Source organism: Cygnus atratus, chromosome Z (assembly GCF_013377495.2).
Source record: "Cygnus atratus isolate AKBS03 ecotype Queensland, Australia chromosome Z, CAtr_DNAZoo_HiC_assembly, whole genome shotgun sequence".
Taxonomy (NCBI): Eukaryota; Metazoa; Chordata; class Aves; order Anseriformes; family Anatidae; genus Cygnus; species Cygnus atratus.
The window spans coordinates 22,822,437-22,835,290 of NC_066396.1; the positions used below are offsets into that span (position 1 = coordinate 22,822,437).

A 12,854-nucleotide genomic window follows, 5' to 3' on the forward strand; every position below is an offset into this window, starting at 1 on the left:
GGAGAGAGTAAAGAAAGTCTATGCAAATGTATTAAAATCTGAGTTTTATTAAATCTACAGAAACTCTATTAATGATGTTACATTTTTGACAGTTTTATATTTTGAGTTGTACTTCTTGAGAAAGGTAGCTCTTCCAGAGATCTCAAAGATTACATATTTTTGCCTTTAGCAAGAGGTAGGCAGAAAGCCATGAATTCTGTAATGCTTATGTATGAGAAGAACCACCTTGCAAGGAATTTTAGGAGGTTTACTGCTACAGCAATTGTCAAAGTCTTTGTTATGAGAGGGCAAGGAAAGCAACTGAAAATCAACATGTAGCAGGTTTCAAAAGCTTTGAGATGAAAACTAGATGAAAATATATTTGCAATAGTTGCTCCTTAGTTTTGAAATGATTGATTTAGGATAGGCTTTCACTAAATAAGCCGGAGGTTCCTAAGCTGCTTGGAGAATACTGGTGTACTGAGTACCACCTTGTGCACAGAGGCCAACATTGTGCAGAGTTGCGATTCCAGCTCTGAGCAGGAAGGTGTTACAGCTGCTCTCTTGCCTGATCAGGCATCTCATGGAAACCCGAGCTCCTGGGTGATCTGAAACCCGCTGGGTCAGGGGATTCTGTAAGAGTTTTGGAAAGATGAAAGCAACAATGGCTGAGTCAGCAGTGTGCAGCAAATTGATTCGTCTTAAAGACTGCTTACATTGTGAATAATGAAAAATCTGTTTTCAGTATCAAAGGTATGAAGAAATCCTGAATTTAGGCATATTTTATAAATATACGAATACAGCCTGTGACTGAAACTATTTTAAGTTTTCCATTTTAAACTCAGCATATACAAACATTTTTCTGTACTCTTTGGGGCAGTTGTGGCATGTATTCCTGAGCTCTGAAAATATTTTGATTTCCATGTTCAGCTGGTAAGACAGCTGAAGCAGAGGACTGAGTGGAAGAGCAAACAAAAGTTGTTCTTTTTATGGTGGAGCTGCTTTCAGGCAGGTCCTAATTGCTGCTTGTCCAAAACTTGAGACCAGAATGAATAGATTATCTCAGGGAGCAATGTACATAGTTGAAGTTGCTTTCCTATCCATGCAAACTGAGCCTGTATGTTTGCCTCTGTGCCCTCTACACTTGTAAGGATGCAGAATGGGAAGGATGCCCAGAGGGCTGTAGTTCCACTTGTTGTGCAGCAAAAGGTCCTTTTGGTGTGGTGCTCTCTGGAGAGGAAAAAAAAAATAATAAAATATTTTCTCGTGTTTCACACAAGCTGAGATATTCAGCTGTAAACTCTTTCCTTTGGGGGCATCACCTATATGGCTTGTACAGGTCTTATGTTTGTTAGTGATTCTCTTTCTTTGTGCTTTTACGGAATTGAAACAATATATTTTTTTGGCAACTCTATGCTTAAAATCCTCCTACATGAGAAGAGGTGGAACTTGATTTAGAGGCAGTGTCACTGTTGTCTCTAGCAGTAATAGTTTGAGTAGCAGAAGTTTAGGAATAGTGGTTTTAGTAGTTGCAAAGAAAAATATGACCACATGTTTAGAGTATGAACAGCAGAGCAAACCCCCATCTGCAGCAGGGCTGAAACAACAGCATGCTAGGATATCAGCTCTGGACCCCATTGCAGTGAAGGCTTCTGCCAGCAGTGGATTTGACTTGCACAATTTTCTGTAAAACTAGAAATGCCAATATTTCTGAGTGAAAAATCTTTTGAGTGGAGGCAAAGGATGGTTCCAGTTTTCTCTTCTGCTCTGTAAGTAATGCTGGCCCTGGTGATAAGAAAGGATTGTGCTGTGTTGGGGAGGAGATCAGTGTAACTCCAGGTGGTGAGGGAGACCCCAATTATACTTACAATTGCCTTAATCCAGCCTAAACAAAGAGAGGGAGATTTGTGCACATTTGCTCTATTGAGCTGTGCCAAAATAATCATTGCTCTCTGGGGAGGTAGAGATCAGGCGAAATTCCTTATTTCAGCTGTGCTATGTGATCCAGAACTGAAGTTGATTACCTACATACTTCTGCCTGTTGACCTTCAATCCTTGTGTGACCTTTCTGGTATCCCATTTTGGCATGTGCTGCAGCTGTTTTGGTGACCCTGATTAACCACCACTCTGTAGGTTGTGCTGGCTAGCTGGTGAATTTTTGCCACATAGAGTTCCGAATGATGAATACTTTCTGCTTTTGGCTCAGTCCAGACAATAATTTTAGATTCTCTTCCTTACTCAACTGTCAAATTTTCCTTGTCAATCTTCCAGCCCCCCCCCCCCCCTTAAAAAAAAAAAAAAAAGAAGTCATGTTTGTGGTAGAAATTGGCCAGTGAATTTAAAAATGCCTGAAATTTAGGAAAGCGGGGTAGAAGAAACAGACAAATAAATAATAACTTCTATTACATAAATATTACTTCTGTGAGAAACTGCATTGCAAAAAGAACTTTGCTCTCAATTCAGTTTGTGGATCTAGTGGTTAGAATTAAAGATTACCAGCTAATGTCTTTTCTCTTGCTGTGCTCTGCAAATGGTCAAAGTCCACAAGTGTGATAGTTTGTGGTTTTTTTTTTTTGTAAAACAGTAAGCATGATCTGTGAATCAACTACAGCACAAAAATGGGATGGGGGTGATGGTTGTTATCACATAAAATAGGAAATAGCAGGTTAAAGAACCTAACCACATGATGCTTCTGAAGGAAAGTGGGGTAAGGCTGCAAGAGGCTAGCTAACTCCCAAGTAATCTGCTTTATCTTCCTCTTCTGTAACCTTCAGAATCAGTATATAGAGGAAGCCATAAAAAACCCTAAAGGAAAGTGAGATTTAGAATGGAATGTGGATCTTAATTTGCTGTGCTCGTTGATCAGATCCTCATGGAGGGTGGGAGTAGCTATCAAATTGATTATTATTAATCCAACAGTAACTGCATATTTTAAGTGTGCAGTAGGGATGTAGCTGAGGAAAAATGAGTGTCTGAAGCTTGTATAGGTAGTAAACGCTACTTTCTGTCACTTGATATAGAGGAGCAGTCTCTGAATTTTTTCGTATCTTCTGTATCGGTACTGAAAACATTACATATATTTTCATACTTTATATATATATATTCATACATTATTCACAGTATGAAATATATATAATGGCTGCTGCTATTCATCCATACTGAAGTGCTGAGTGAGTTTGGTAAAGACCATACCAATCCTGGCTCTAAAAATAAGTAAATTCATGGACTGCCTCATTGTTAGCTTTCTCATATCAGTTTAGCTTTTGTTGTTAATTTGTTGTTAAAACTGTTGTTGCCTCTTGCCTAAGGCATAGTCAATCGAGACTACTGTAGAGTCCTCTCATGTACAAAAGCATACTGATATGACATGTCTGTATTTGGATAGCTAATATTTTATTTGGCTGTTCTTTTGACAGTAAATTTACAATGACTTTGTCCTCTCTAGAAGATGTGCTGTGGTTTGTTTTCTAGGCAATTATCAGAGACCTGAGACTTCTGTGCTTCAGTAAGTTCTTCACATAGGCAGTGGAAACATTAATATTAATGTGAATTTTAACCTGTTGGATGAGAGCAATCTTTCATCTAAGGACCAGGCCAAAGCCAGTAGTGTGCCCAACTTTCAGAATAACTGAGCTTAGAGAATCTCTGTGATTCAAACAACAAAACTAATAGCATAGAGTGGTCTGAAACATGGTGTTGATTACTGTTGATTATTGTAGACATGATTCATTTTAAAAAGACAATGTTGTATCATCAGCAAACAAATGGTCTTGATGTGCCTTTTGGATGATAGAAGACGACTTTATATAAATAATCCTTAACTTTATCTAGGCAGGCCTCGTGCTAGATTTTTGTGCATCTGCAATGGTTCAGGATTGCGTGTCAGGTTAGATGCTTTACATCTGTATGTTTGGATATACTTGTCTGGTCAAAAAGGCTTCTTGATACAATGAGAATTAAGATCATAAGTTCTTAAATTCCTTGGAAAAGTTATTCTTACAATACAAAGATTATATGACACCTGTAGGTAAAATACATCTCTGGTCATTCCATGGTTCTTTTCTAATCTTTCTTTAAAACTACCTTTGGTCCTGAAAATATCCTTGTGTTCCAGAAATGGAGCTTCATTACGTTACAAGTATTTAGTTTTGGTTTTGAAGAGTGATAAGTGAATTCAGTCAGTAGCCATTGTCTTCTGCTGTGTTGACCCCATTCTCAGCTCCACCAAAATTCACATGGCTAAAGCTATGTATTTGTATTTGTTTTCAAGTATACATGTATACATATGTGTGCACACAGAGTAGTAAACCAGAAGCGTCAGAAATCTTGCTATATATTTCAGTTTATGGTTCAATTCCTCCTGGCCACCTCCACTTCTGTTTTTTAACATTGAGCTGAATAACCTGTTTCTCAGAAGGGTCTGTGATACTGAAAGAAGTTTTTAAACACCTGGATTAAATGTGTGGTTTGGTGTGCTTTTTCTTGCCTTCCCCCACTCAATATCAGAGTACAACACCTGGTATAAGTCAAAAGTAAATTTAAGCCACTGGTATGACAAACAGGTTCCTGTCAAGAAAGACCTAAAAATCTGCTTCGGCAGCACTAGACTTTCTGCTTAAATTGAATTTATGGAAAAGGAGGCATAGTGGCATAGAGAGCAACCACAGAGTACAGTTCCCTTTTAGGGGTCTTGTTCTTTAGATTCACTGCCCTCTCCAAGCACATGATGAAGCATTCTAGAAGCACACACAGTTACAAACATTTAAAGGACAAATAGCTAATATGAGTTATCTGAAATAACAGGTGATTGATGCCAACTTTATTCTAGTAGCATATGGATTTTTCCTGAAAAAATAGTGTGTTCTTAATCCAAGTTGGAAAATTGCAGTATGGATGTTTATTTTGCATACGAGTTTATTTAAAAGTTTAATGTTTATTTAAAATTATTTATATTATTTTTTTCAGCTAAACTTAAAATAACAAAGTTTCTTTAAGATAAGACCGGTACTTGTACAGCTCTTTTGTTAGGAATACATTGTGAAAGTAAATGCAGTTGTGATACTATAGTAGATTTTGTTTGTTTGTTTGTTTTTATGGTATAGTGATGATTGAGGTGAAAGGCTTGGGTAGCAGAAACATTCAGTACTGATTTCTTACTGACATGTTGTATGCATATTTTTCTGTTTTCAAGACGCGTTTTGTCAGCTTCTGACAAATACAAATTTTGGCATATATTTTGGTCGCAATTTCATTCTCTGGCATCTCTGGAGGTAATCTTGGAAAACAGGAGATTCCTTATTATCTTAATTTTCATATAAATATATCTGCAGCATTTTTCCTTCTTTGCAAATATTTTGAAGCTATCCTGGGAGATCTGTTTTGAACCATGAATACTGTACTTTAACGTTTTAAGCCTTGCCACTTAAGCTGTATGTACAAGCCATGCATTTAACCAGCAAGTTCTGTTGGAAACTTTGTTCTACCATGTTTATGAATGCCTCAGTAAATAAATAAATAAATTTGTGACTGGGGGCCTGATCTCAGGCACATTACAAAGTACAATTTCTCTAATATTTGGTAATGATCAGTTAGAATTGTTAGTGGACTTTCATGTTGTTTCGTGAACTGGCTGCTAAGTTGCTGTATGAAACGCTCTAGGAATAGAATAGTAATGGAATTGATTTTGCAGAAGAGTATATCTTTTATAAAAACCTCATCTAAAACAAAACACTAGAGAATCAGTCCACTGGTTTCTAAACAGTTTAAGGTTTTTACGTGTAGCAGTTTTGTTAATCATTTTTATGCCTGTATTGGGGTCTAATAATTTAACATTTCTCCGCCCTCTCACTGTATTTTGCAGGCATACAGGAGTTTCCAGAAAATATAAAAAACTGCAAAGTCTTGACTGTTGTTGAAGCAAGTGTAAATCCAATTTCAAAGTAAGTTTATAACTTTTATGATATTTATGATTTTATGCAAAAAATGCTGACTCTCAAACATGCTCCATTCAAATTTTTGTGAACCAACCCTTGTAACTGGATGCAAGGAACAGAGGATACCTGAGGTATTTTCAAAAACCTCATTGTGCTGAGATAGAGTGTTGCTGTGTTACTCACATATTTTGCCCAAGTTAATAGGCTATGTGAGGTATCCTGCATTATTCTATGTGGCTTTGTTAGCTTTTTTTTGGTCCATTACTTCTCCATGAAGGCAGAGAAATGTGTTAAGTTTTGTTTCTTAATAACTAATTAATTTTACTCCAAATCCACTACCGTGGTTTTTCAAACAACCTGTGTGAATTGATTTACTTGTCACCTTCTATAGTAACAAAATTAACTTGACAAAGTAGCACTGCCAGAGATAAAAAAAAAAAAAAAAAAAAAAAAAACTTCATGTAAAGTAAGTCTGCTGTGGAGGAAAAAAGGCGTTGCATGTGTTTTAATTTATCGCCTCTAATGAATGCTTCTTCCACAGTAGCTGTCAGGAGATCACAAATACTTAGGAAGACTATGTTTGCTGTTTGCAGTTTGTACTGCCTATAAATATTGTCCTCAATACTTAAAAATAATTTTGAAACAAACCTTGTGTTGTACAGGTATCTAGTGCAGTCTTGTAGAATTTCTTTTACCACCTATTAATGCTGTTGGTATGTAGGATTTCAGTACTATACTGTTGTTTAAGAAAGTATAACTTAATGCCCTGAGTGTAGTTGAAGGCACTATGGTATTTTATTTCTTTGTAGGCTTCCAGATGGATTTTCCCAACTGTTAAACCTAACACAGCTGTACCTGAATGATGCTTTTCTTGAGTTTTTGCCAGCCAATTTTGGCAGGTAAGTTGAATTTGAAACTTAGTATCTACATTTAACTTTAAATTTATGCAGAGAAGTTTCTGCTTCTACTCAAGCCAAGTGTGAACTGGAGGAGGGGAGGAAGTGTGCATTACCTATTCATTTATACCATATTATTTAAAGAAAAAAATATCTTTATCACCGTTGCTTTATTTGGGGTTTAGGCAGGACAAATAATGCTTATGATAAGCAAAGAAATAAACATGTTTATGCAGTTGCTTCTTTTACAACATAAGTCTGATAATTACAGGTTAAGGAATTAATGGAATTTGTAATTCTACATGTCCTCTCTTGGTTGCACAGATTTCTTCATGCATATAATTTTTGAGTGTCATCAACATTTATGGTTTATTCAGGTATACTGACTAAGCAAAATTGTTCCATATAATAGCTTAAATGTGAGACACATACTAAACCCCTACCACTTCAAAATGGAGTGAGTCTTGGGAACAAAAGTAAAAGGGTAATATTGCTAGAAGGAAGACTCCTAGATGAGAATTTTCTGTCCTGTTGTCCTTACCATGCCGATCAGCAATTTCTGCTTTTTCTCTACTCTTCACTTTTTACGTTAACTTATCTTATGCTGTCTTTGTCACTCTGCTGCCCTATCTCATGTCCAGCAAACCTCTCTTTCAGGAAATATGGCTATTAGTTAACAAGGCATATTGCTACGTGAATGTATTTGCCTTAGATTATGTAGTTCTAGTTCAGGTCAGCACAGGTTGCAAAAGATCACAAAAGCCTCCAAATAGAGTGTTGCAGAAGTTTGGCAGATCAGGAGATGCGCAGAGACAGATGAGCACAGGTGCAGTCCTTTAATGACCATTAGTGTTTTAGTCATCTTTGACGAGTTAGTGGCCTATTCTTCACAGAATCACAGAATTGTCTAGGTTGGAAGAGATCTCCAAGATCATCTAGTCCAACCTCTGTCCTAACACTAACAAAACCTCCACTAAACCATATCACTAAGGACTACATCTAAACGTCTTTTTAAAGACCTCCAGGGATGGTGACTCAACCACTTCCCTGGGCAGCCCATTCCAATGTCTAACAACCCTTTCAGTAAAGAAGTTCTTCCTAATATCCAACCTAAACCTCCCCTGGCGCAACTTTAGCCCATTCCCCCTTGTCCTGTCACCAGGCACGTGGGAGAACAGACCAACCCCCACCTCGCTACAGCCTCCTTTAAGGTACCTATAGAGAGCGATGAGGTCTCCCCTGAGCCTCCTCTTCTCCAGGCTAAACAATCCCAGCTCCCTCAGCCGCTCCTTGTAAGACTTGTTCTCCAGACCCCTCACCAGCTTCGTTGCCCTTCTCTGGACTCGCTCGAGCACCTCCATGTCCTTCTTGTAGCGAGGGGCCCAAAACTGAACACAGTACTCGAGGTGCGGCCTCACCAGAGCCGAGTACAGGGGCACAATAACCTCCCTAGACCTGCTGGCCACACTGCTTCTTATACAGGCCAGGATGCTGTTGGCCTTCTTGGGCACCTGAGCACACTGCTGGCTCATATTCAGCTGCCTATCAACCAGTACTCCCAGGTCCTTCTCGGCCAGGCAGCTTTCCAACCACTCATCTCCCAGCCTGTAGCACTGCTTGGGGTTGTTGCGCCCCAGGTGCAGGACCCAGCACTTGGCCTTGTTGAACTTCATACAGTTGGCCTCAGCCCATCGGTCCAGCCTATCCAGATCCTTCTGCAGAGCCTTCCTTCCCTCTGGCAGATCGACACACGCACCTAACTTGGTGTCATCTGCAAACTTACTGAGGGTGCACTCGATCCCCTCATCCAAGTCATCGATACAGATATTAAAGAGGACCGGCCCCAGCACTGAGCCCTGGGGGACTCCACTAGTAACCGGCCTCCAACTGGATTTGGCTCCATTCACCCCAACTTCTCTGTCCGGTTATGTCATTGCCTGATGAATGATTAAAAGCACCAGATACATTACACTCTCTGCTAACAGAAAAGCTGTTTATGATGCAGGAATATTAATTATCATGCTACTTTCTGGTAAACAAAGTGTACATTTCAAAAGCCTTCATTAAGGTTAAAGAAGGAATTTCTGGAATATGCATTGTCTTTTTGTTGGCATTTTAACGATTGCCTATACATTTTTCTTCTTTTTTATAGTTTAACCAAATGGCAATGTTTTCTTAGTTAAAAACAAAACAAAAACAAAACAAACAAAAAAAAACCAACCAGGCAGTACAGATGAAATTGAAGACTTCAGGTTGACATAGTTGGTTTTTTGAAGTTAATCTTAAATATCTCTAAAAACTTCATTCACTATCATTTTACTTCATCACTGTCACTTCCTCTTCTGTAATGCTTAGTGTGCTGTAACTTGCTTAATTGTTAGGCAAATGGTGAAGTCATTCAAAATACTTCATGTAAGTTTGCTTGCTTAGTACATTTATTCTGTATTGCACAGAATAAATATTATGTAGGAAAGTAATTTTTAGATGAAATAAATTAGAAAATAATGAATCTGTTAAAATGTTAACTGTTGGATATTTGAAAACAGAACTCTAGAACAAATTAGAGATAAGACCCCAAAATTTCTTTCAAAAGAACTTTTCTGTTTTAACTGATTGATCATCGTGTAAAAGAGAGTTGAGGTTTTGTGAAGAGAGTTTTTTGTTTGGTTGGTTTTTAAAGTTCTGTAAACTTAACAAAGCTTTTGCTGACAATCCCAACATTGGACAAAATAAGTATGTATTAGATTTCTGCTCAGAACTACATGAGCTTGAAGGAAGAGGATTGCTGTCTTACTGACCTAGCACACAGAAATTTTCTTTCAGTTGGGGGATTTCTGTTCTGTGTCCTGATGGCTTTATTTTTCTTTTAAAAGCTTTGTGATTTTTTTCTGTCTTTTTCTTCCACCATCTATTTCTCCTTAAGGTAGTCTTTTTCATATAAGCTATGTTCTACAGAACTGGGACTCAGACAAGTCTTTCTGTTTCCTCCTCCATGCTGTAGCACGTAGATCATTTGTATGCAGAGGGATTTTCTCCCATTGTAGTGCTTCCTGCAGGAATAAATCTGTCTATCCAATAGAGCTCTTGGTGTTTCCATGAAGGTCAGGTGATCTTCAGAATTTCACATTACTCTGTGATGTACTGCATCTCCTGAAAAATACGAGATGATGGACTAAGTACATACGAACTGAAACTGTGTGGCCCATACAATGAGAGTGTTTGTATCTTGTTATGTCTGAACTGATCAAAATAAAAAATCAGAGGGTGCTAAGTTTTAACAGCTCTATTTCTCTATATAACGTCTATTTCTATACATTTTCAGGACATCACGTAGAAACTAATTTCACAGGCCTCTGTTTCTAATGTCATCAGTGTTAAAGGCATGTGTTGTATAGTTGTACAGCTGTACCACATCCTATGTAAAATGTTTCTTCTCTCTTTAATAAAAGAACTGTAAATTTCATTGTGTCTGAAAAGTACAGTAAAATTAAAAAAATAAAATTCTGAAAAAAATATATAGTCTGAAAATGTAGAGTAAAAATAGCTAGAATTCAGATGTTTGTGAGTATGCAGTAACTGTTCATATCACTGTTCATTTTTTGTTGTTGTGCATAGGGAAGGGAAATAGTGCTTTAATGCTTGCTGAGGCGAACTGAACGCTATTTTAACACTTGCTGAGTGTTGTCAGTTATTTACATCCAGGACAAGCCTTCACCTTCTTCCAATTCTGTGCCTCAGTTGTTTTGTATATGTTCTTAAAGCTTCTACTCTTTACTACGTAAGAACACATGAAGGCATAAAGCATAGTAATTGAGTTTTGTTTCCTGCTCTTTCTGGTAACTACAGGCAATAACACCTTTTAAGAATAGTAACTCTAGTTAGATTTTTTTTGTTCATGTGCCAGGGTCTCTGTTCCACCAGCTTAGTTTTAAAATGTGGTTTCCCACATCAGTTTCCCTCTGCTCATACTCATTTGTTCTACAGTTTAATTGCTATCATCTCTCAGGAGTGTTTTTTCCCCCATTCTCTCACCTGTTTTTTTTTTTTTTGTGGTGTTCCCATATCCCTCTCTCAATCTGATAGACTAAACAAAATCCATTTTCCCTCTGGTATGACAGGTTTTTCTTTGTGCCTTTATTAATAGATCTTGGAACTAGTTTCAGTTTGAATTTCTATTTTTTTTAATGATGCAGGATGACAGCATCTGTAGCTATATTTAGGATCCAAATTGAGTTCTCTTCATGGCTTGTACAATGTCATGATTATCTTCTTGTTTCTCTTTGAAATGTCAGTGGTTACACTGTAGTGTTCCACTAGCCCTTTTAGCAGCTGCTGAATGTTTTTTCCCACATGATCAACTGATGCATTGGACAGCTCAGTTAAAAATGAGTGATGACTCGACAAGGAAATAATAAGTACATGATTTGCTACTGTGGCATCCTGTCCCTCTTCCATTCTTTCTGTCCTTAACGTTGTACAGTTATTTTTCCTCTAAAGTGTTTTAGTACTATATTGTACCGTGACTGTCTGTTTAGCCTAATCAAACTTTTCTTGTCTTTTTCTGCTAGAAAACATTGAACAGGATAGTCTCAAAATGGATCTTTGAATACCTCTCAGAAATCTTCAGCCTGATGGTTAGGAAAGAAAACTATAATGCATCTTTTTATTGCATTTACCTCCATTTCATCCTCTGCTTCAAAATTTGTGCTCAAACTTTGCATATTATTGAGGTCAAGGTTATCCAGTGTTTTTTCTCCTCCTTTATGAGTACTAGATACTCGCTGTCCTTCGGTGGTGTTGCAGTTGTCTAGCCTGTTAGGCTTATTAAAAATCACCAGACTTGTGATCAAGTGTGCTAGTTCCTCTGGAATTCTGGGGTGATAGCGTTTTTTCCTCCACTCCCAAATTGTAATTTGAATAAATGAATATTGATCCTGGTCCCAGAGTTAGCCTTCATGCCAATGTGCAGAAGTCTGAAAACCGCTTTTGTATACTGAAGAAAACTATACATGTTGTACCTAAATACACCATATATATTCACATTCAGATATACAAATATATAAGCAGAGTGTTCTAAACTTGAAGCTCATTGTATAGTAATGTTTGAACAGGTTTAAAAGAGAGGTATTATTTATTGTTGGGTGTTCAAGATAAGCAAGGCAGTGTATCTTAAGCATTGTTTTAAAAGCACTGAGAATGTTGTCTGTAGCGGGGTATTGCTTCCAGAGACTTTTTATTGTGATTTTTGCTATGAAATTACTTTGGCTGTTGTTTCTCAGGAACCTGCAGCAGTAGATGCTTTGAGAAGTTTCTACTTCAGGCTAGCGTTTTACATAAATGTACGATGATGATCAAACTGGGGACTTGATATAGTTACACCTAAGCAAGTTTGCAAACTTGAGTAAAATGCAACCCATTATAGGATGCATGTATTTCAGTCCTCTTGTCTTTCTGTTTTAGTTAAGATTCATAAAGAGTGAAGGAGGTTAAAAATGAGGATCTTCTCTCAATGAAATGTACAAACTTTATACTGTCCAAGGAATGACTGCTGTTGAAGAGTGAATTACTAAGTATAACTGCTATGTTTCTTTTACATTTTTACAGATTGTGTAGTTAAGTCAGATTTAGGAAGAACATCTTACCAGGTGTAAGGTATTCACATAGAGGTTTTCTCGAGATAAACTACTTTTATAATGTAGCTGAAGTTGTTTCTATAGAAATATTGCAGCAATAATTCTGTTGAGACCATTACTCCAGGTATACTTGAATAATACTCCCCTATACCTTTGTGTTTAGATGCTGTGTAAGTATTTAATGCTTATGGGTTTTTACAGTCGAGAGATGAAATACTTTCTTATGAATACAACAAATCTTAGTGATAGAATGGCACAGGAAATGTATATTCTGCCATTGTGACTTATTTTTCTTTTAATATAGGTGAACTAGTCTGTCTGTATTTCTTCTCCAAATTAAAGCTCCATTTTTTCCAATTCCATTGCAGGAATTCAAATGCTTAGCATGGGTGTGTACGGCAGCAATTTAAAGA

General features: G+C 37.3%; 1 protein-coding gene across 8 annotated transcripts in view; it reads left to right on the top strand.

Moving 5' to 3' along the window:
* ERBIN (erbb2 interacting protein) overlaps positions 1-12,854 on the top strand; it is a 124,823-nt gene that overhangs the window by 63,608 nt on the left and 48,361 nt on the right. For all 8 annotated transcript variants that reach the window (XR_004779800.2, XM_050716138.1, XM_035553466.2 and 5 more), the window contains 2 exons: positions 5,840-5,918; positions 6,722-6,811. Coding sequence is in view for 6 of the 8 variants with exons in the window: in XM_050716138.1 (XP_050572095.1) it covers positions 5,840-5,918; positions 6,722-6,811 (169 nt within the window). In the remaining 2 variants the exon portion in view is untranslated. The remainder of the gene's footprint in view (positions 1-5,839; positions 5,919-6,721; positions 6,812-12,854) is intronic.